General features: G+C 27.0%; 1 protein-coding gene across 2 annotated transcripts in view; it reads left to right on the top strand.

The window, feature by feature from the left end:
• Positions 1-23,574, top strand: part of LOC100204902 (splicing factor U2AF 65 kDa subunit) — a 67,411-nt gene that overhangs the window by 33,153 nt on the left and 10,684 nt on the right. Inside the window, exons 4-8 of one of the 2 annotated variants that reach the window (XM_065803207.1) lie at positions 1,402-1,535; positions 1,681-1,797; positions 10,408-10,464; positions 10,929-10,986; positions 16,786-16,889. In XM_065803207.1, coding sequence (XP_065659279.1) covers positions 1,402-1,535; positions 1,681-1,797; positions 10,408-10,464; positions 10,929-10,986; positions 16,786-16,889 — 470 coding nt within the window. Of the gene's footprint in view, positions 1-1,159; positions 1,294-1,401; positions 1,536-1,680; positions 1,798-10,407; positions 10,465-10,928; positions 10,987-16,785; positions 16,890-23,574 lie in introns of both variants that reach the window. The other variant, XM_065803208.1, reaches the window with a different exon arrangement.

Genomic DNA, 23,574 nt, shown 5'->3' with positions numbered 1-23,574 from the left:
TTTAAAAATCTTTTTTCTTTTTTTTGAATTTTCTTGAAATTTTTTATAAATCTTTTTTCTTTTTTTTGAAACTAATAGATATTAGGAACATTATCATATGTGTATATAAAAATAAACACTTTTATGTTACTATCTATAATGATGTATACATAAGGTGTGTTCAGAATATTAGAACGGTCCCTATTATCGAAAGCTGCTTTTAAGCAGATTTTTATAATTTTTCTTGGTGATATTCCTTTGTAAGGAATAAGTTCTCACGCTCCTGGAGCAAGACAAAAAGCAAGATGGCTGGCTGAAATTTTAACTCTTTGAAGATTTGGATCTTTTGTGGCTAATTTTAACTGTTAAGAAAAATAAAATAGGATTGCTGCAATGCGTGTTTTCACTTTCAATATTTACTCAATGTCTTAGACAGAAGCATCGTTTGCTACATTTGCGCCAGGAAATAATCTCAGGTATCCTTAGTTGTTCACATTATCAAGACAAGAGAAGCTGAGACAACATTTAAATAGTTTTCTATTCATGTGGTATCTATCAGAGTAGTTAATGACCTTATCTTTGTTAGTATTCTTATCTATCCTTTTTTTTTTCATCCACAAATACCAGAAGACATAAAAAGACATAAAGGTAGATAAAGACCTATCTTAATATGCACACATGAGCAACTGCACCAACGAGAACTTAGCTGACTTGTCCATAAACACAAGGCATTTCTTTCAAAATCTAAAACTTCTGTTATTTTCTCAAAGTTTATTATTTAAGAACACCCAAAAGAATAAATGTAAGTGCGTGTTTATGCCAGTTATTCTAAACTTGTTGACTGTTTCTTAAACTTTATTGAAACCTGCTATCCGTTTTTAAAATTAAATTAATAAAGAGCTGTTTAATAATGTTTTTGTTTGTTTGTTGTTGGTGGTTTTAATATTTTTTTCACGTACTTAGTCGATATAATTTGTTGAACTGTTGTTGTTTTTTTATATTTAATTTTTGTTTTTACTTTGTATATTTATTTGTTTTTGTGAAGAAGTCTTGTCTTTGTTTTTGTGAAGAAGTCTTGTCTCCAGCAGGATTATAGTTTCAGTAACAGTAGTTACTTAAATAACAATTGCTAATAAATCAAGCAAAACAAAAAAAAACAATAAGCATTGTTCTTATTTAGCTGCAGGTAAAGTTGAAGTAGCTAATCCAGTTTGTGGAAGTGCTGTGCCAGCTGTCTCCTTGCCACAAGGGGCGCAGACAACTTGGCAAGCACGTCGAATTTATCTTGGAAATATACCATTTGGAATATCTGAGGTTTGTAATGTTTTAAAACTATAATCTTCTGGAGGCGAGGCAAGGAATTTATTGCAAATATGCAAATAATTTTAATTGGAATTAAAGTAAAACCTTTTTGCGTCCTAGCCTCTGGGCAGGTTGAAATGCCAACACCACTTTCAGGTGGTGTTATCCCTGCCACAGCCTTACCACAAGGAGCACAAATGACTATGCAAGCCAGGCGATTGTATTGTGGAAACTTACCTTTTGGTATTACAGAGGTAGGTTTTTTAAACATTAGGCTGTTGGAGATATTATTATTTTGCAACAAGAAATAAGTTCCTCCTTTTAGTTTTATTAATGATTTTTTTTTTTTTTGTAATAAGAAAAGGTTTATAAGTTTAAAAACAAATGTTTTTATTATAGGATTTAATGGTTGACTTTTTCAATGCTAAAATGAGAGAATCTGACATAGCACGACAGCCAGGAAATCCAGTTTTAGCTTGTCAAATTAACCTGGAAAAAAATTTTGCATTTTTGGAGGTAATAATATTTAAGTTTATGTAATCTAATTAAAAGTTTTGCTTTTTTGGAGGTAGGATGAGATATAATAAAATTTTTTAAAATAAAACAATTTTTTATTGGAGATAAGATGACATTTTATAAAAATATTTTTAATTGAGCATAAATATGGTAAAAAATCGAAACGATTGTTAGTAAATAATTTGTATAATGCATCAGAAATGTTTTAAATGTCTACTATAATTTTCCTATTGCTTTAGATTAGTTTATTTAATTAGTAAAGTTTTAATTATTCAAGTAATTCAATTCAAGTAACTTAGTTTTAAATTTTTTATTGTTTTTATTTTATATATTTATCTTTTATTTATATATTTATTATTATATTATTTATTGTTATATACATTGTTGTATTTATTATTATATTTATTATTATTATATATTTATTTATTTACATTTTTATTATTATTAGTTTTAAATTAAAAATAAAAATCTCAGAATTTCCATTAACGAAGTTGTTAAAAAAGAAATATTTGAATAAAGATCTAGAACTTATTAAAAAAAATCTTATTTTAATTTTTATTTAAAACTTTTAAAGTGAAGTTAATGCAATATTTTTTAGTATGTGCTAATTATTCACCTATTATTTATTACCAAAGTTCTTAAATAAATGAGAATTGTCAAGACTACATCAACTAAAATTAACCTATATTTTTACTATGACAAAGTTGTTAAATTTTTATCAATTCAATGGCTTGGCATTAAAATAAACAATTTTTAGAAATTAGAAAAAGAAGTAGTTGAACATGCCCATTTGATCACTGGATTGACCAGAGCTATCTCAACAACTCAAAAAACTTATCACACTTAAAAATATGAAAGCCATTTCATATTTTTGAGTGTGATAAGTCTGGATTACAAAATTTTGACCTCAGCAAAGTTGAAATGCAGAAAACACGAATTCTAAAAAAAGTAGCTTTAACAAACAACAAACAAATGACTATAATTTTAATTTGTTGTGATGCCGTTATATGTATAATTATTTTGCACATCAAGTAATTTACAAAAGAAAACATATTGTGAAAAGCTGGTACATATGTGGTGATAAAAACTTTTATTATAGTAATATCGAATCAGGTTGGATAAAGTCAAAACAGCTTAAGGCGGATGAAAGTGAACAGTAGACTATTTTTTAACTAGATATAAACTTTAATTATTATCAAACAGACAATTTATTGTGATGTTCAAGAAATTTATCAATAAAAATTCTTTTAAATCTGAAAACGCTTGTAATGGTTTTTACAGTAGTGATTTATTTCCACTTGATTGATATTTCCACTTGATTGGTCATAAATTTCTTTAAAAAGAAACAACTGCAGTTAGCAAAGTTTTTGAAGCTGTTGAATAAGAGAACATTGATAGTTTATTTCAGCCTGTAACTAATACACCTAAAACTCCTAAAGCACCATTGAGTAGAATGTTAAATCAGGAAGTGTTACTTATGATAAATAGAGAGATATAAATGTGATAAATGAAACAGTTAAAAAAGTGTTAAAAGCTATCAACCAATCATTTTAATGTTGCTTGAAGATCAATTGACACCTTTGACTAATAGAAAAGATAAAGATAAAAGAGTTAAACAGCCAGCCAGTGGTCTAATAAATAATAGGAACAAAAACTATATTAAACAATATAATTAAAATATAAAAACTGTTATAAAAAGACAAACAAGCTGCCAAAAAATTATTTAGAGAATAAATGAACAAAAATGCATAAAAAATAAAAAGGAAACAAAAAACTTTTGAATTCAAGTCAGTAAGCTAAAACAAACAAACAAACCTCAAGTATTCAAGACTCAGAAAACATTGATCAAAGAGCCTGCTCGTTCATGTTACTCTTGTGGTGTTGATCAGGTTAGTAGCACAGATGCTTAATGGCTTACATGCAAACAGTGTGCTAATTGGTCTTGTGTTGCTTATGTGATTGATTACCATTCTACTATGAATTCAAATAATTGTGAAATAAATACAAATACATTATTTTTTACCATAGCATAAGTAAAAAAAAAAAACTACCATTTAAATAGTTATAACAAATTCATTAATTAATTTAGTGTAGTTATTGTTTTTTCTATTTTGTATGCATCCAGAATTACAATCACAATTTGTAATTTCAGCTAAGAACAAGTTGTTGTTTTTTTTATTAAATTTTGTGAAATTTTAAATTAAAATGAAGTTATTTATATTGTTAGATTTATATTGTTGTTACACTTATTTAAGAGCCGTTTTTTCTAAGAATCAGGCAAATTCCTGAAACTGTGGAAGTGACCTCCTCCAAATTGCTTGAATTTTTTATATATTGATCAGAATATAGAGAAAACCTGTTGGGGAAAAAAAAAATTTTCAAAAATGTTTCGTTCACTCGGAATCTGGGCTTAAATTTTTGAGATTTTTTTAAAAATTTTTAGAAATTTAGTTTTTGCCATCTTTGAACCCATTTTTTTGGCAAGGCAAAAAGTTGCACATAGCTTTTGTAGTTAATATCAGACGTAACCCAAAAGCTCTCTCCAAAAAATATAAAAAAGTTGCGTGACACTGTGCGGTTGGCTAATTATCATAGTTCAAAAGTACAAAATCAATCAGTTTTGTCAATTTTTAATCGGAGTTAATTCTAGCGGCGAAGTGTTGCACACAATTTTTCTTTTAGGATTTGAAATTATCAAAGGTATTGAGTCTAAAAATGCAAAGAAAGTTATGTTATACCTAAGGCCTATTAATATATTAAGGCTTGAAATTGGAAAAAAATGTTTTAGTATACTTACAAAATGAACCATTACGGCAGAGGCGCTTAGTTTTGTAAAAATGTAAACATATCCAACTGTCAATACAAAATGGTCCTAACATAATAATAAAAAAAATTCGTGTGATTTTGTCACACGCATGATATAACATGAATTAAAAACTGAACAAAAATCTAACATCAAGATAACTATATTGCTAATTAAATAAAACATAAATCAAACATTTAAATGTTTTTCCATTTAAAAATTAGTTTTTCATTTATTAATAGAGTCATTTACACACATTATCCACCACATCACACATAATTTCTCTAAGAATAATGATATGACTGTATTATAGTCTTCTTCGGATAATGAATAATCGCCAGAACCACTGATTAGAAAAGGAGCATTTACTAAACAGATAATTTTATCATTTTGGTTATTTATCTCCTCGGTAGTAACTGGCCAGCGAAAAGTATTCTTCTCTTGCCCGTTAATCATACAATTAACTCTGATCCCAGTTATAGATACCTAAAAGTATTAGCGCAACATTTAAAATAATATAATAAAGAGTTTATGATTTGTTTAATTTTGCTTACATTCAATAAAACTTGTAAAGTCTTATATAATGTCATTCTGAAATTATTTTTACATTTTATTTATATTCCTTTTATTTTAGAGCACTGTTTTGTAAAACAAAATAAAAACTTGAAACTAATGTATACTTTGAATAATATTACCTCCACAATATATCCAATATTCCATTGTTTTTCATATGCAACAGCAACCCAATCATTCACTTTCCATACAAGACAAATTTCTTTTGCAAGATTGGCGATGTCTTCCTCATATTTATTATCATCTTCATTGTCTCTTGCCAGATTAAAGTCATCATTTTCGCCATAAACTTCTTTGTTATCGTTAACCTGACTATTTTCATTATTTTCTGTTGTCGGTTCTACCAGCTTACCTTTTCTTTTCAGGTTACTAAATCTATAACAATATCAATTGTACATATTTTTAAACATATGTAAACAAACACACAAAATTATAACTTTCACCTAAATTTTAATTTCATATTTGTAAAAGAACTATTTAACAGTCAGAAACATAATCTAATTTGCAAAAGTTTTGATAGCAACAATGCCTACCTTGAAAATAAAGATCTTATCTGTTGGCTAGTTACATATTGATCAGGCGGAAGTTCTCTCCTCAGCTGCATGTGAACCTGCTCAGGGCTCATTTTATTACCTGATTCTTCTCCACGAATAAAGTATTTATACAACAGTTCTTTCTGCTGATTTGAAAATCTAAAAGAACTTCGAACTGGTAATGCCTAACCTTGCAATAGAAAAATGTTCATGCAATGTGGTTTGTCTTTTACGGAAGCACTGTTAGAGGATGAAGAAATTGGCATATTTAGTTGTGAAGTAATTTTCATCTTATGAACAAACGAGTTGCGAACTTTATCCAATGATGTTAATGATTTCGGAACTGTATGAAGACCGGATAGCATGTGTTCTTCTAACTCAGCATCGCTTTCAAATGATAAAGTACAATTCATTTCAGTGCAAAATCTTAATGAATATAATTGCCTGTCACTTCTTTTCTGTTTTTCCTTAAGTGACTTGTTACGCTTAATTGAATTATCTGTTTTGCTAAATGGCAACAACAACTTAATCGAGGGTTGAATTTTAAGATTTCCATACTCTTGTTCAATTCCCTCACCGATATTGAAATAACGCCACATCTTCATACTTTTCTCACCAAACTCAAATGAGTGATAGTTGCTAATGTTCTTAATCTTTGGTCCAGTAACTACAGTTTTATCATTGCTAATTTGAGCAACTGCTACTTTTGCATCTTTAGCGCCAAAACTATAATGCATAGCCTTGTGTATATCTTCAGCAGTCAAAAGATTATTACCAGAGTCAACGTAACTCCTTAAAATTGTCTTTACAACTGCACTCTCCCTGTCACATTGATCTTTTCCATAACAGGGTTCATTATAATCATATCTCAGCAACTTTATATCTCTCTCTTTGCATACATTGTAGATTGCTTCAGCTGAAAGATTTCCCTGATAGCAGCCGGCATTATCAGATTTGGTAAACATTTTCTTGATATGCGGTTGATCAATTCTGAATTGGTCTAAAACTGCAGTGGCTAACGAAACAACATCACCTATTCCCTGATCACACCTATACATTGAAGTAAAGCAAACACGTTTGAATAACTTTCCTGCTACTTTTATGAAGAATATATCCACATGTAAACTCATTCCTTTCTTGCCAAAATACTCTCTTAGGCCCTCTCTGTATCGAACCGGAAGAATTTTTTGACAAAAATCTTAAAGCCAGATAGCAGTTTCATCGTTTAATTGCTTAAAAGCTTCGATTTTTGCCTTTTTCTGTTGAGAATCTCTCATCAGGTGTTTTATGTAGTTGAATACATTCTTTACAGCAATTTCCAAATCATAAATAGAATCAGCATCGTCAGAATTTTGAATTGTTAGTTCTTTGATCATCTTGATAGCTTTGCACAAATCATAGCAATCGGCACATACCACTTCTGATATCTCTGTGTTGGATTGAAGATTTTTTTCAGATGGATCTGATAAGGCATGTTTTGAGCTATGAGAAGAAATGTTTGAGTCATTGACACTACAATTGGTTTGATAACTTGTTTTCAAATACCTTTTTCCTTTTTCAAGGGCAGCTTCGAGAGATTTAGAACTAAATCTTTGTGCCAATTTTTGTAATGTTTGAAAACCATTCATTTCTGAAGCAGTAACATCATCTAATCCAGCTAAGCTTTTTCGACTTGAAGGTTTTATTGCATGCAATACTTTCCACAAACTTGAATCAGATAATGGTATATAATTGTTTTCACTACAACTTTTTCGATAGAACATGATAGCGTGGCTATATTTTGTCGTCAGTATTGCATGCACTATCTTTTGTTCTTCACCGCTGTCGTATTTTAATTTGGTTATTCCATAAGCAACATCATGCAAAATACCGCTTGTAAATATAAAGTCTAAGAAATGTTCACACTTTGTTTGATCAAGACTAGATCGGACGAATACTTTCTTCTCTGGAAATGCCAACCCTTTATGAGATGCATGCCATTTTCTTGCTGTTTCTATACGATGTTTGGTACACTCAAATGTGTTCATTATAAACTTTTTGGTATACTTGGTATGGTCTAATAATGAGAGGATAACTAACTTTCCCATGGAATCACTTTGCTTATATACTTTCTGAGCACGAATACTTTCAATTGGGAGAGGGCTATTTATTTCATCAACATTTTTACTGTTAAGAAAATCTATAAGTATTTCCTCTTGTCCAGGAGCAACAGCTTCCGCAAATTTTTTCTTCAATAAGTTTTCTAGGCGAACATACTTGCGTTTTAACTTATCTTTAGTAGTATCTTCCAGATATTCGAACTTCCTTTTTAATCTAAATTTTATTGGACTTGCATTAAGAACCTCAGTTACACTCTCACGGCTTCTTAGAGATTCGTCCAAAATCTCCTGTGAAACATTAATTTCACCGGGATCAAATTCTTCATCTGGAGTGGCAGGTGTCATATATGTTTGTTCTTGTTGTGTTTGTGTTTCTGTACATAAATTGGTGTTTTCGTTGACTCTAGATAAAGCAGTTTCTTGCTTTAAATGGGTAAAACACAGCATTGCACCAACTGAAAATACTTCATTGTATCGCTTTGACATTGATATGACAACATGTATTGGTGACGCCCTTAAAGCGGGAGATTTTTTTCCTTTTATATTTAGATGGTGAGGATGAAAGCATGTTTTTGGAGGACTCCATGCAATACCAAACGTGTACCGGTGAAAAGCACATATTTGTTCATCCTTTTCAAGATTTCTTTTAAGTCTATTTGCAATAAGTCCATTTTCTTCCCAAATATTATTATCGTTTAATCGCATGACCTAAAAACAATTTTTTAAACAATTATTAAGTGTGTCATTTAAAGCATTGTTTATAATCTGACTCTTCACGAAAAATGTTTACAAGTTTGAAATACATTGTTGTTATTATTAAAATACAATATTGCAAGAGTGTGATTAATTTAGTGATTATTTATTAAAAGAGCGAGGAATTAATTAAAAGAGCTATTTTTTTTTTGTTTAAAGAACTTTGTCTCAAAATCTTATTGCAGAGAAGTTATAACGTATGTAATTATAAAAATTATATTACAGTCTGCGTAAATTTAAAATACATAATTACCTTTAAGTTGATGAGGTGTTTCTTAACATCAACATCTCCCAGCTGATGAATGTAGAACATTTTGTTTATAATTTTATGTTATTTGAATGATCCACAATTTCCTTTTGAAAAGCAACAACAGTTTTCGTAAAAATATTTGTTTTGTTTCATACTCAACTAAAAACAAGTTCTATTTATGCAGTACCTATTTCTCAATAGCAATGATAAAATATCTACTCTATTTATGCAAATTTTAAAGATCGTTAAAATAAAGTTAAGACATTTTTATGGTAAAGTAAACAACTGCCCACTAACTTGTTTCTCCACAATCGTGATATCAGCGATTCTTCTTCCATTCGATCACCACAAGTTATTTGGTTATGACGTAAATTTAAATAATTCACTTCTGATCATGTATTGTTTTTTATTATTATTTATTTCAATTGTTATGATTTCTATATCATAGTCAGAAACGCTTAAATTTTTTCTTAACATTACGTGCAATGTTTTGTGTAATGCTAAATGCTAATTTTGGATGATAGAAATTTTATTGTGAGCGAAAACCTCATCTGTGTGTCCAAAAAAATATCTCTTCGTACTTAATCATTTTTAACAATTTGTACCTTTATTTTTAACTTAATATCTAAAGATCACACGAATTTTTTTTATTATTATGTTAGGACCTTTTTGTATTGACAGTTGGATATGTTTACATTTTTACAAAACTAAGCGCCTCTGCCGTAATGGTTCATTTTGTAAGTATACTAAAACATTTTTTTCCAATTTCAAGCCTTAATATATTAATAGGCCTTAGGTATCACATAACTTTCTTTGCATTTTTAGACTCAATACCTTTGATAATTTCAAATCCTAAAAGAAAAATTGTGTGCAACACTTCGCCGCTAGAATTAACTCCGATTAAAAATTGACAAAACTGATTGATTTTGTACTTTTGAACTATGATAATTAGCCAACCGCACAGTGTCACGCAACTTTTTTATATTTTTTGGAGAGAGCTTTTGGGTTACGTCTGATATTAACTACAAAAGCTATGTGCAACTTTTTGCCTTGCCAAAAAAATGGGTTCAAAGGTGGCAAAAACTAAATTTCTAAAAATTTTTAAAAAAATCTCAAAAATTTAAGCCCAGATTCCGAGTGAACGAAATATTTAAAAAATTTTTTTTTCCCCAACAGGTTTTCTCTATATTCTGATCGATATATAAAAAATTCAAGCAATTTGGAGGAGGTCACTTCCATTGACTGCCTGATTCTTACAAAAAATGACTCTTTAAGTGCTTTTATTTTTTCAAAATTTGTTATAAGTGAGTTATTTGATTTTTACTTCAAAATGTCTGTATATACTATTCAGAATTAAGCCTCTTTTTTTTTTGTTTTGTTGTGTCTGTCTTATTTTGAATTTTCAAGAATTATAAATAATAATGAAATTATTTAGCATAATGTGGAATTTAGCATAGTGTTACTGGAATTTAGCAAAGTTTTATACAATTATATTTATACAATTCTCCTTTTTATTTTAATTAAACTAAGTTGTTGTTTTGTTTTTCACTGTTTTTTTGTTTTTTTAACTGTTAGATTTCAAGTAAAAATCTTTTTTAGTTTCGCTCAGTTGAAGAAACAACACTTGCTATGGCTTTTGATGGAATAATGTTACAGGTAATTTATTTTTTTCAGATTTTACAGTTCTAAAATATTTAAAATAGGGCTACAAATATTGCTAGCAGTTGTTTGGCAGTCATTTTATTACCAATAGCTATTTTTATTGCTATAGTAACAGGTTTCTGTAGATAATGTTAATAATTCTAATTGAAATAGCTTTATATTTACACCTGAAAATGCAGGTATTTACATTTCTACACTTTTTATTTTTTAAGACCTTTAAGGTTATTTAAACTAACTATTAATTTACATGTTTTCTCATTATGTCAAGTTAAAAACTATTAATTTAACATAATGTCATATACATAATATACATGTTTCCACATTATGTATAGTTTTTTATTTACTTTTAATTTATATTACTTATTTATATTATATTATATTACTTATTTAATTTATACATTATACATGCTATACTAAGTAATATTTGAAGTTTAATTTGAACTTTTTAATTTTTAAAGGGTCAAGCATTGAAGATTCGAAGGCCGAAAGATTACCAACCCATTCCAGGGATATCTGGTACACTATATTAAAATATCTTGTTTGTTTCTTATAGAAAGCAGAGTTTTTATTATTATTGATCAATAGAATGCTGTACATGCAGAGGCAAATATAAAATACCAGATATATTTTATTTTGTACAATATTTAGTAGTTTATAATATTTACATGTAAATGAGCAAAACGTTTACAATTTAACATAGTACTTCACTGTGGACTAGAGTGACCACCAAGGTAAGTTGTTCCCCAGTTCTAATTTTTCTTTTCCGATAGTTAGATATACATTAGTAAAGACCATTTATGGTATTTAAAACTTCTGGAGGGTAGGACAAAGCAAAAAAATTGTTGTTTAAAAATTAAGCTTTTTAAATCATTAAAATGTTTATGAATTTTTAACAAAAGTTGAAAATTCACGAAGTTGATAAATGGTATAAACAATTGCAGTCTGTTTATATAAAACGTGTGCTGTTAGTCTCACACAGTTTGGAAAAGTCATCTAAAACTCAAAAGATTTCTCCTGCAATTGAAACAAAGATTAAAATCTTTGTCTGGAACAAGTAAAGTTTAGAGGTAAGCAACTATTCTAAAATTATATAAATAATATGGAGTATCTGGCGAACTGGATAGAGAAAATATACACAATGAAGTTCTATGTTTTGGTTAATCTATGTTTTGCAGTTTTATTTTATTTTTATTATTTCTTTCTTATAAATACTTCTGTTTTTTTGACTTACATACATTTTCTTAACTAAAGATAATGGAAAAATATGGAAGAGGCGTCAATATCTTTATTATCTTTAAATATCTTCAATATCAATATCTTTTTTGAATACTTCTGAATCAACTTTAGACAAACCATTTTCTTTTCCTAAGTTCTACTTGTTACTAGAAGATGGTTCGGACCTTCAGATCAAAAAAACAGAACTATATTTAAGCAAGATTCGAAAGTTCTAAAATAAATGGCGTTAGTTACATCAACGTTTTGAATCATAATTTTAATAACAGTCTTGCTAAAATTAATTTGGGTCTGTATATATTTCAACAGGATAACGTTTGCAAGCATACACTATATATAGCTTTTTACTACTGATATATTTCTCATTCTCAGCAAAAAAAAAAGTTGTTCATTACAAAAGCCGTTAGTTTAAACGATTATTTATCATAACCGTGTATGGCTGTAAATATAGAATTCTTTCTTATTCATTTATTCTTATCATTTACTATTTTATTATAAGTGTAAAGATTAAATTTTTACAACAGAACTTTCAGATTGGTTCAAATTGCTACAAACAAAAATTGTAAAAACACAGCTGGAATACAAAGAAATCACCGTGAATATTCCGTGAAAAATATTACATACCTTAAATATTCATATATATTATAAACATTAAATATTCTGTAGTCTCAAATAAAAAAATAAAAATATGAGATTTACGTTGTAAATTACAACATAATTCTCATATTTTGATTTTTACATTTTAACTCGTCGACAAAGTACTCTAACAAATTGTCGTCAAAACACTCCTTTGGACCTTCTGTTGCAATCATCGTCAAGCTTTCTAATGCATTGGCTTAGCTGATTTTTAAGACGATTTTTAACTATTTTTAATTTTGAAAAAATCTTTCAATGCAAGCTACACTCAAAGGAAATATAATGAGTAACTTAGTTAAAAACATACAGTTAGCATAAACACTTATCAAAACAAGGTCATTATTGATCACTTTCCATAACTCTTGAGGCTTAAAAATGTTTCTTGACTTAATTTAATTATTGACTACCTCTTGATCTTTTTCTTTCGATATACGTATATCGAAACTGTTTTCCCATTCTCGGCATTTAGTAAATAACATAATTTTGAAACTTTCAAATTCGGTTTTTGTCTTGGTTTCTGAGATATCTGGAACTTGAATGTGGAATGCTCCAAATTTGTTACTGCTTTTTGGTTTGCTTGTATTAATATTTCGCTTGTATAAATAGCCCGAGTGCTTCTGCTTCTTTTCGTTCGGTATAGCATGTTGACAAAGCTTGTAAAATCGGTTTATAACCTTTGAACACAACTAAACAAGCTTGATTGTGTGCAGTCCAACGAGTTACACTTGAACACATTGGAGCTATGGTTTCTAGTTCTTCATAGATTTCGGATCATTCTTGCAGCAAATGCATGGCTAGTGTGTGGTACTTTAAAAACTTCCATGGGTTAAGTAAAAAAATATCTACCTCCATAATAGTAGGAAAGTCCTTCAAAATATGTTTAAAACATAATGCAAGTTTATGACTTGTACACCCAACCCAAACACACAGTGGCACAGCATCCTCAATTTAGGTTTTTAAATCTCCTTTTACACCAGAATTGACACTTGTTGTGTCCATACAAGCAAAACGAGCATTTTTAAATAAGATTATTAGCTCTGACAAAAATTTTAAATAACATCAAAAACATTTGGAGCTGATAGACTAGAACCAGTGAGCTTACTTAAAGGAACTATCCCTATAAAATGTTCTTTAACAATGCCGTTGTGTTCGAAATTAACTGTTCAATCGAAGTAATGTCAGAAGTTTCATCTGAATAATAAGAAAGCTTGTTTACTTTTTAAAGCTATAGTATGCATATTTAAGTGAACGTTAGCACGCTCCAAGGGATGATCTGCAAATTTGCCAGGGTTTACATTAAATGCACAATTACTTTTTTTTTCCAGGGGCAAACGATTTGCAAACTTTACAAAACCAACCTTGTTTTGATGACGAGTAAAAAAATCGGGAAATAACATCTCATACTTTTTTGTTGTTTTAAGTTGTAGGTCATCTACATTTTTGATTGGTATTTGTGCTGGTTTGACTTTCTTTTTCTTTTTTTTTAAAGAACTGAAGTAAAAGGAACTGGGTATAGATTGTTTTCGCTTTCTGCTAATGTAGACTGATGAGGGCTTTCACTTACTGCTGATGTAGACTGATGAGGACTTTTACATACTGCTGATGAGGGCGTTCACTTACAAAAGATGCAGACTGATGAAGACTTTTGCTTACAACTGATTACATTGTTGACTATAGTTTACACACTTGTTGTTTCTTTGTGTTTTTCAAATAATCTAACAATATTTTTTAATTGAATTTTGTTATATTTCTTTTTAAAATAGTATTTTCCATTATTTGAAGGGATTTTGTTGTTGCTTTTATTTTATTGACTTGAATCTTAATTATTAATAAAACGCCTAAGTCTTTCAATAATATTAAGGTCTTTGAAGCAAAAGGTTTTTCAATAGAATAGAATGTTAAAAAGTTAAAAAAGTTTTCGTTGATAAAAAAGTTTTCGTTACTTCGTTACTTAGTCAAAAAAACATCTATATCTTTTGAGTGAATTTTTTTTTATTAAATAGAGTTCCGGTCGAATGAAATGTTAGTAATAAGAACTTTCACTGCTATATGGGTTTTTAGAATTAAATTCAATAGACAACTACAGCCGGGGGATATTTGACCGCTCAAGTAACTCATAGCAACAAAGTTGCAACTTTAGTATGTGTAAATTGGAAGTAAAAAAAATTGATTTTTGTATTTGTTAATTTTGTCTTAGTAAATTAAACTTAGTAACTTAGTAAATTAAACTAAAATTTTTGATTTGTAAATTTAAAAGAAAATTGTAAAAATTTATGTAAATATTGTTCTTTTTTCATGCAGTATATACACTGAGGCATATTCGTTTAGACGCATCAATTTTTTTCTTTTTATCTTGATTTTTTTCTATGTATTGTCAACTGATATGCATGCAAGTTATTATCAAAATAATTGTTGTGTTGTGGGCAAATAAAAATCACAAAAAAAATTTTTCTATGTGTCTTTATTAACATGAGAGTATGTTTGATATACAAAAGTACATTTTTTAATTGGAATATATCTATAGACGCAGTCATATTTTTGACATTAAAAGATGGAAATTAGTAATGCGTATGTCCTCCATTACATTGGATCACCTCAAAAATTCTGCCTTTCATTAACTCCACTAGTCGTTGAAGTGTAGTTTGATCCAACTCGGACCATGCTTCAAGGATTTTACACTTTAACTCAGTAAAAGTTTTAAATTGGTGTCCGGCTGCTTTAGCGTCGTAAACTTTTCTTGATAGCATTCCCCTCACTTTCTCGATTGGATTTAAGTCCGGGCTACAAGCTGGCCATTCGAGAACCGGGATGTTGTGGTTTTTAAACCATTTCATAAAATGCCTAGATGTGTGAATTGCAGCATTATCTTGCTGAAATATGGCATTATCGTCCATGTTTTCATCCATATAAGTTATGAGAACATTATTTAACATTTCTGTATACTTTATTGAGTTCTTTTTAGGTAAACCACAACACAGAGTCAATTTTCCTGAATAAGAAAATCCACCCCAAATCATTAAACTTCCTCTTCCATAATTTCGTTTTGTTTGTGGGTCATTTATTCCTCTTAGATCATGCCAATAACAACTGTAAGAGTCCGGACCATCTAAATTGAACTTTTTTTCATCTGAAAATATTACGTTTTGTCACTCATGAGTCCAATGCATATGGTTTTTAGCAAACTGTAATCTAGCAATTTTATGGTGTTTTTTTAACATTAGTTTTTGGTGTAGTTTCTTCCAATTTACATTTGGTGTTGTATGTAGAATATGTGCAACATGTTTATTGGTGACAGGCAATAATAATTTATCCTTTATTTGTGTTGCATTCAATATATTTTTGGTTGCTTCGAAGCGAATTCGATTAATTTGCCGATTTGTTAATACTTTGTTGCCGTTTGTTGCTTTTTTTACACCATAATTGTCACCTTTTGCAATGTAGTTTCATACAACATGGTCAGATCTTCCAATTTTTCATGCTATTTCTCGTATAGAGAGTGCTTGTGAGATTTCTGAGCCACGATATAAATTAATTTGTATTTTTTCGGCATCTGTCAAATACTTTCCTTTAGGCATTTCGTAAAATGCAATAAAAATGATACTGGCAGAGCAAAAGATCAAATTACACTAAAATTTATCAATTTATTTGTGTAAAAGTGATTAAAAATCAATAATTACCGTTATTAACCTGATTGCGTCTATAGATATATTCCTATTAAAAAATGTGCTTTTGTATATCAAACATACTCTCATGTTAATAAAGACACATAGAAAAAATTTTATTGTGGTTTTTATTAGCCCACAACACAACAATTATTTTGATAATAACTTGCATGCATATCAGTTTACAATACATAGAAAAAAATTAAGATAAAGAGAAAAAATTTGATGCGTCTAAACAAATATGCCTCAGTGTATACTAATATTTATGTAAATAGTATTCTTTTTTTTTATGTTTTACGCAAATAGTTTATAACATTTATAAACACAAACAATTTATGAACTTGATTAATAATAAAATGCTTTCACTAAAATGCTTTACCAGCAAATTTAGTTTACTAACAGTATTTTTAATTACCTTAATAAAAAACTTTTGAATCTTTTTCTTAAAGTAATTTTGAAATGACATTTACCTCCACTAAAGTCATTTTTTGAATAATTACTATGCTAAAATCTTTGTTACTTTCCTAACTAAAGATAAAAAAATTGTAAATAACTCGGCCAAAAGCAAAATTAAGAGGAAAATAAGGGAAAATATATTTCAGATTTTTAAAATATGACCTGGATCTATGATATATATACACACACACACACACACACACACACACACACACACACACACACACACACACACACACACACACACACACACACATATATATATATATATATATATATATACTAGTTAATTTAAAGTAAAAATTTGAAAAATAATTATTTTATATAGAAATGCAAGCTACTCATATACCAGGAGTTGTTTCAACTGTTGTATCTGATACTATAAATAAAGTATTTGTGGGTGGTCTACCAAACTACTTAAATGAAGACCAGGTATTTCTTATTTTAAATCTGATTTTTTTTTTAATCTGCCTAAAGTTGAGATTTTTTTTTATATTTCATTATTTGTTTATACTTTTATAATTATTTATTTTTAAATAATATTTATCTATACTTTTACATTTTGGAAAAACTAATCTGAAGATTAAATATTTAATAATTTAATATTTATTTGAAAATTATATGAATATAATTAAAATATTATAAAATAATTTAATAAAGTAGTAATAAGAGGTAATGATAAAGATTTTTTTCCCTTAGGTAAAATTAGTTCAAAAATAATTAAAATAACTAAAATTAATGATGCTTTTTTTTCCTTCTATATACAGTAAATAAACATAATCATTATGTATAGTATATATACTGTATATTTTATTAAACCAAAGATAATTATTAAAATAAAGTTTTTAGGTGTCTCTCTAAAATCTCTAGAAGTGATTAGTACAGCCTCCAGATATTATTTAATTTATTTAAAAGCGATGAAGTTAGTACATCCTCCAGACTTTGTTAATATGTTTATTTAGGCAAATTGCAAAAATAAATTCATATCCAGAGTTGTAACTCAAAAATGTAAAACTTGAAATTTACCAGTTATTGAAACTTAAAATCCTAAAAAAAAAAAGTTAAAAACAGAGTTTTTCACCTCATTTAAAATCAACATTGCAAGCTGTGCATATGTAGGCAACGTAGGGTGTGCTGAAATGATATATTACCATCTTTCTATTGAAAAAATAGAAAATTAGCTATGAACAAAAAAGTTGCTATAAAAGAATAAAAGGGCGGTTGGAATGTTAGCTATTTTTAATTGAAGAACATGGAGTTTTAAATTGATCCCTTAAAATAAGCAATCAAAATATTACTATTAGTAATAGTATTACTATTTAAAGAGAACATAGGAAACTTTATCATTAATCTTCATTAAACTAAACTTTGAAATTTTAAAAATAATAATCATTAAGAGAAAAAAATTGTAATCAAAAAATCTTGAAAAAATTCACTCATTATTTTTAGTTAAAAAATGTCATTTTCTATGCGGTAAAGTTTAAAATAACAATTTTTCAATGATAAATTTTGAAATTTTTCATTATTTTGCTTTATTTGAGACTCAACATAATATACTTTTTTTTACATAATAATGAGGACCCATCATGTATTCATAAGACTTATGCAACCCCTAAATGGCTAGTATTATTTTGTCATATAGTACACATTAGGGGATACCAGTAGATATCTTGTAGCTGTTAGTAACTATGCTAATCTTTTAGTGATCATTTTAACAGGAAATGTTGATTAAAAGTTTTTGATCGTGCCAAAGTTTTTCAAATTTTTTTTATTTTGAGCTCCTGAAATACAAAAAGCTTGGAAAAATTTTATGTTATAAATGTCTTGACTTGAGGATAGAATTTACATGTTTTGCAACAATTACCTTTACATTTAAATAACTGGTCTTCTTTATTGGTTATTTGAATTTTTGAAGAAGTGTTCTTAGATAATTTGGATGGTTGTTTCAATGCAATTTCTGGCTGAATACTAGAAAAATCTTCCTTTACATTTTTATTTGATGATATGTTATTTTTATTTGATGATATGTTTTTGATCGTGCCAAAGTTTTTCAAATTTTTTTTTCAACAAGATATGGTCATAATATTATAATTAGACTTTTTTTAATTATGCTTATGCCAGTATTCTCGATTCCAACATATTATTATATATATATATATATATATATATATATATATATATATATATATATATATATATATATAATATTTTTTAACATTAATTTATTTTATGCTAGTTTATTATTTTATAATTGATTTGAATTTTTTTTTATTAATTTTGCTTTTTTATTTCCACCATTGACATTTTTTTAAACATGTTGGTTTTTATTGAGTATACTTGAAAAAATTCACTCATTATTTTTAGTTAAAAAATGTCATTTTCTATGCGGTAAAATTTAAAATAACAATTTTTCAATGATAAATTTTGAAATTTTTCATTATTTTGCTTTATTTGAGACTCAACATAATATACTTTTTTTTACATAATAATGAGGACCCATCATGTATTCATAAGACTTATGCAACCCCTAAATGGCTAGTATTATTTTGTCATATAGTACACATTAGGGGATACCAGTAGATATCTTGTAGCTGTTAGTAACTATGCTAATCTTTTAGTGATCATTTTAACAGGAAATGTTGATTAAAAGTTTTTGATCGTGCCAAAGTTTTTCAAATTTTTTTTATTTTGAGCTCCTGAAATACAAAAAGCTTGGAAAAATTTTATGTTATAAATGTCTTGACTTGAGGATAGAATTTACATGTTTTGCAACAATTACCTTTACATTTAAATAACTGGTCTTCTTTATTGGTTATTTGAATTTTTGCAGAAGTGTTCTTAGTAAATTGGGTGGTTGTTTCAATGCAATTTCTGGCTGAATACTAGAAAAATCTTCCTTTACATTTTTATTTGATGATATGTTAAGCTAAAAAATAAAAGTTTGGCAGTTCAGAATGCTGTAAAAAGTTTTAGATGAAAAATTTCTTTAAATTGGTTTTAAAAGCTGGTCTTTGGAATTTTGTGTTGTGAAATGCTTTTTCAATAACGTTACTAAGATATTCACATTCTTTTAGCTACGTTTTTATTTCTGCTAAATATTGTTTTTCCTTATTGTAATCAGAGGTGAAAACAATTATTCTTTTAGCAAGATTATAAGGAATGTTTTTTTTTTTTTTTTATGTGGTATGGATGATGACTGTTGCAGTTTGTGTAATCATGAGTATTGGTATTAAACAGTGATTGCATTTATTATCTATTTACTTTGTTGATAATTTCTTGACATTTGTGAAATTTACGAGTTATGTAGAAATTGCTGAATTTCTATCCTTTCTTGACAAGTAATGTTATCAACTGATTGTGTTTTGATAGGTTAATTTGTTCAATTTTTAAAATAATTTCAACAAGATATGGTCATAATATTATAATTAGACTTTTTTTAATTATGCTTATGCCAGTATTCTCGATTCCAACATATTATTATATATATATATATATATATATATATATATATATATATATATATATATATATATATATATAATATTTTTTAACATTAATTTATTTTATGCTAGTTTATTATTTTATAATTGATTTGAATTTTTTTTTATTAATTTTGCTTTTTTATTTCCACCATTGACATTTTTTTAAACATGTTGGTTTTTATTGAGTATACTTAAGTTAGTATAGTTTATTTTTGAGCTGCAGGTTTGACATAATTGTTCTCAAAACTTCCTTATTGGTCATGTATCATTTGATCATATTTTTAAATTTTAGTATATTCTTTTTAATATGTAGTCTTGAAAATTCTTTTTAAACTTTTAAAAAGTTATAAAAGTTATATATACTTTTTTTTTTGTTTCACTTATTATAAAAACTTTTTTTTTTTGTTTTACTTATTTCTCACTTATTTCTCTCTTATTTTTGAGTATAAATGAATTTAAAAGAAAAAAAACTTTAGGTTAGCAAACCTTAATGTATTTTTGATTTTATTTTTATGCCTTGTTCTCGGCAGTCTTATTGTGATGTTCTCATGGAGGAAGGCAAGTTATTTACAGTTTAATTAAGAATTGTAAGACTGTTAGTGAGTATAGTTCCATGAAAAATATTTTATAAAATTTTATTTAACTTTAGTTCAGCATTCCAGAATTCCAATTCTAATTACCCAAAACATACGAATGATTGATGTATTTAAATAGGAATGAATTTACTATATATATATATATGTTTGTGTTTGTATATATATTTGGTAAGTAAATTGATTATACTCACTAGCTGCTAATAGAATTGTTATAAAATGGAGTGACTATTAAAAATCCACCTCCTCCTCCCTAGTATTATATATATATTGGCGATTCCATTTTTAACTTATGTTACGTGCGTAACAACTTTATCAAATATTTGCCTATTTAAACTGTAAGTTGAACTTTTAGTTATTTTGTATGAAAGCTGTTAGTCTAAAGAATAAAATAAGCTGAAAAGTTTTGAGTCTGGTCAAAAGAGGGCGATCTTATTACTGAAAATACCACTAACTTACGTTACGCGGAAAACAAAAACAAAAAATTGCTTCAACTTTTAGGTCAGATTTCTGTGAATCAGTAGAGCGGTTTGTATTAGAAACTTTCACAAGATGTTGAGAATTCTATACCAATTTAAAAAATATATAAAATTTATCAGAGGCGACCGACTAAGCAAAATAAACTGGTCTTTTTGATACTATATACTTATCTTACGTGACCAAGTAATTTTTATTGTGGATTTTTTATATCTATTAATAAGAGTTATGTAAAAAAAGATTGAACTCATTCATTAAAAACAATGGTGGCACTCTTCCTGAATGATTTTTCATAACATTTATCTGAGTTACCAAATCGAAAACAGTTTTTCCGCAAGACTTAGAGCAACTTTAAAAAATCATTTTAATATTACAATTTTACTAATACTTATTTGGGTCATTTAAAATCTTTGGTTTGTCAAAATTTTTACTTACACTCCTTACATTTATGTATATGGATGACCCATAATTACATTTACAAACAGTTTGTTTTACTAAAACAAAAATAAAAAAGATTTTAACTAATTTTTTTTATATTAGGATATAGCTAATAAATCCTTTTTTTTTTTTTTAATGTTTAAATACAAATGTTTCAGTATTTAGAAATTCTTATTTTTATTTATAAAATTCTTATTTTTATTTATTTATGTGTATTTATGTCAACTAAAATATATAAAAAGATAAAAAGGCAATAATATAAACAATTTTTATTGACATTTAAAAAAAAAAAAAAATTTTTTAATTTTTCTAACATAAAAAATTTCAGTTTGAATCTTGTCATACCAACGCAACGAAATAAGAATTACTTAATGACATAATTCATTTTGTAAACAAAAACTTAACGAAAAAGCCCCAGAACTTTAGTAAATAAGTGTAGTTTTAACTTACATTACATAAATTTAAAATAAGAATGCGCTTTAACTAAGCATCTTTATTCAAAACTTTAAATATAAAAATGTAATATTTAATATTTTTCCGCATATATTATTAAAAAAAAGTTTTTTCACTAAATTTTAGAAAAGCAAAACTTTATCATGTTTTTGTTAACTTATGTTTTATCGAAATTGCAAAAGTTTTTCGTTATTTTTTTTTAATATATTTATTTTATAAAGTATAATATCTGACCAACAACAATTTAGCTCCATTTTCACGCTAATTTAATTCCGATTATGCAAATAAATTCATGGTTAAAATAATATTTTACAATGACACCTTTTTTATCATGCGACAATAAGAAAACAGTAACTTTCGGAGGTATAAAAATGACTTAAATAAAGGTATATTTTAAATAAACTTTCATTTGTCCAATTACTATTGATTTGCTATTGATTACTGTTTCATTTTCTGCCATGGAATTGCCCATATATATATCTGTGTGTGTTTGTATATATATCTATAAATATGTGTGTGTTAATGTGTGTATATATATATATATATATATATATATATATATATATATATATATATATATATACAACCCGTAGATGTTGTCAGAAAGTTTTTTCCATATTTTGTTGACAAAAAGTAAAAATTATAATGCAAGACCGGAAATATTTTTTTTATCAATTGATAGACTGCCTGCCCCAAACAAACCCTCAGTCGATGTAGCAACACTCCCTTGCAATTAAATTTGCGTTTTTGTGGTTTTTTTAAAAAGCGATTTATTTGTAATTAAATTAATGGTTTTTACTTTCGTCCAACACGCAAATGTTGGACGAAAGTCAAAAGTAATTAAAAGTGACGTATGTGTTGGCGTAAGAATCACTTTTTTCCTTCCGCTCTTCCCAAAGACAACAAACTATAGATCTATATATATATATATATATATATATATATATATATATATATATATATATATATATATATATATATATATATGTATATATATATATATATGTATATATATATATATATGTGTGTATATATATATATATATATATATATATATATATATATATATATATATATATATATATATATATATATATATATGTATATATATATATATATATATATATATATATAATTAACGAATTAATTTTTTTTAAATTAATTTCAACGAAATAAAAATTTTAAATCTAGTGTTTTTGTATTAGATAGAACACATTAAGGGGGTCTCTGCATATATTTTTCAAAAATGTTGTTTTTGGGACACCCTAATATATATATATATATATATATATTATATATATATATATATATATATATATATATATATATATATATATATATATATATATATATATATATATATATATATATATAGTGTGTGTGTGTGTGTAATGCATAGTCATTGGTAAAAATCAGCCTTAAAAAAAATTGAATATATATACAACAGCTGCAATTCATCCTTCAAAAACAAAATAAATTAAAAAATATATTAATAGTTGCCCTAGCTTCAGGTTATAAAAACGTCTGCCTAGCCTATTTTAATAAAAAGCTTGAAATTATTTCTTACTCGAAACTAGAAGAACTACTAAATAATCAATCTGAATTTATATCAGATTGTCATCACAAAAACAAATTTCTACTAAAAAAGTTTTATAGCTAGCTACAAACCTAATT

The sequence above is a fragment of the Hydra vulgaris genome, chromosome 08 (assembly GCF_038396675.1).
Source record: "Hydra vulgaris chromosome 08, alternate assembly HydraT2T_AEP".
NCBI lineage: Eukaryota > Metazoa > Cnidaria > Hydrozoa > Anthoathecata > Hydridae > Hydra > Hydra vulgaris.
Note: the sequence above shows the minus strand (reverse complement) of the source record. Positions and strands in the feature narration are given on the sequence as shown.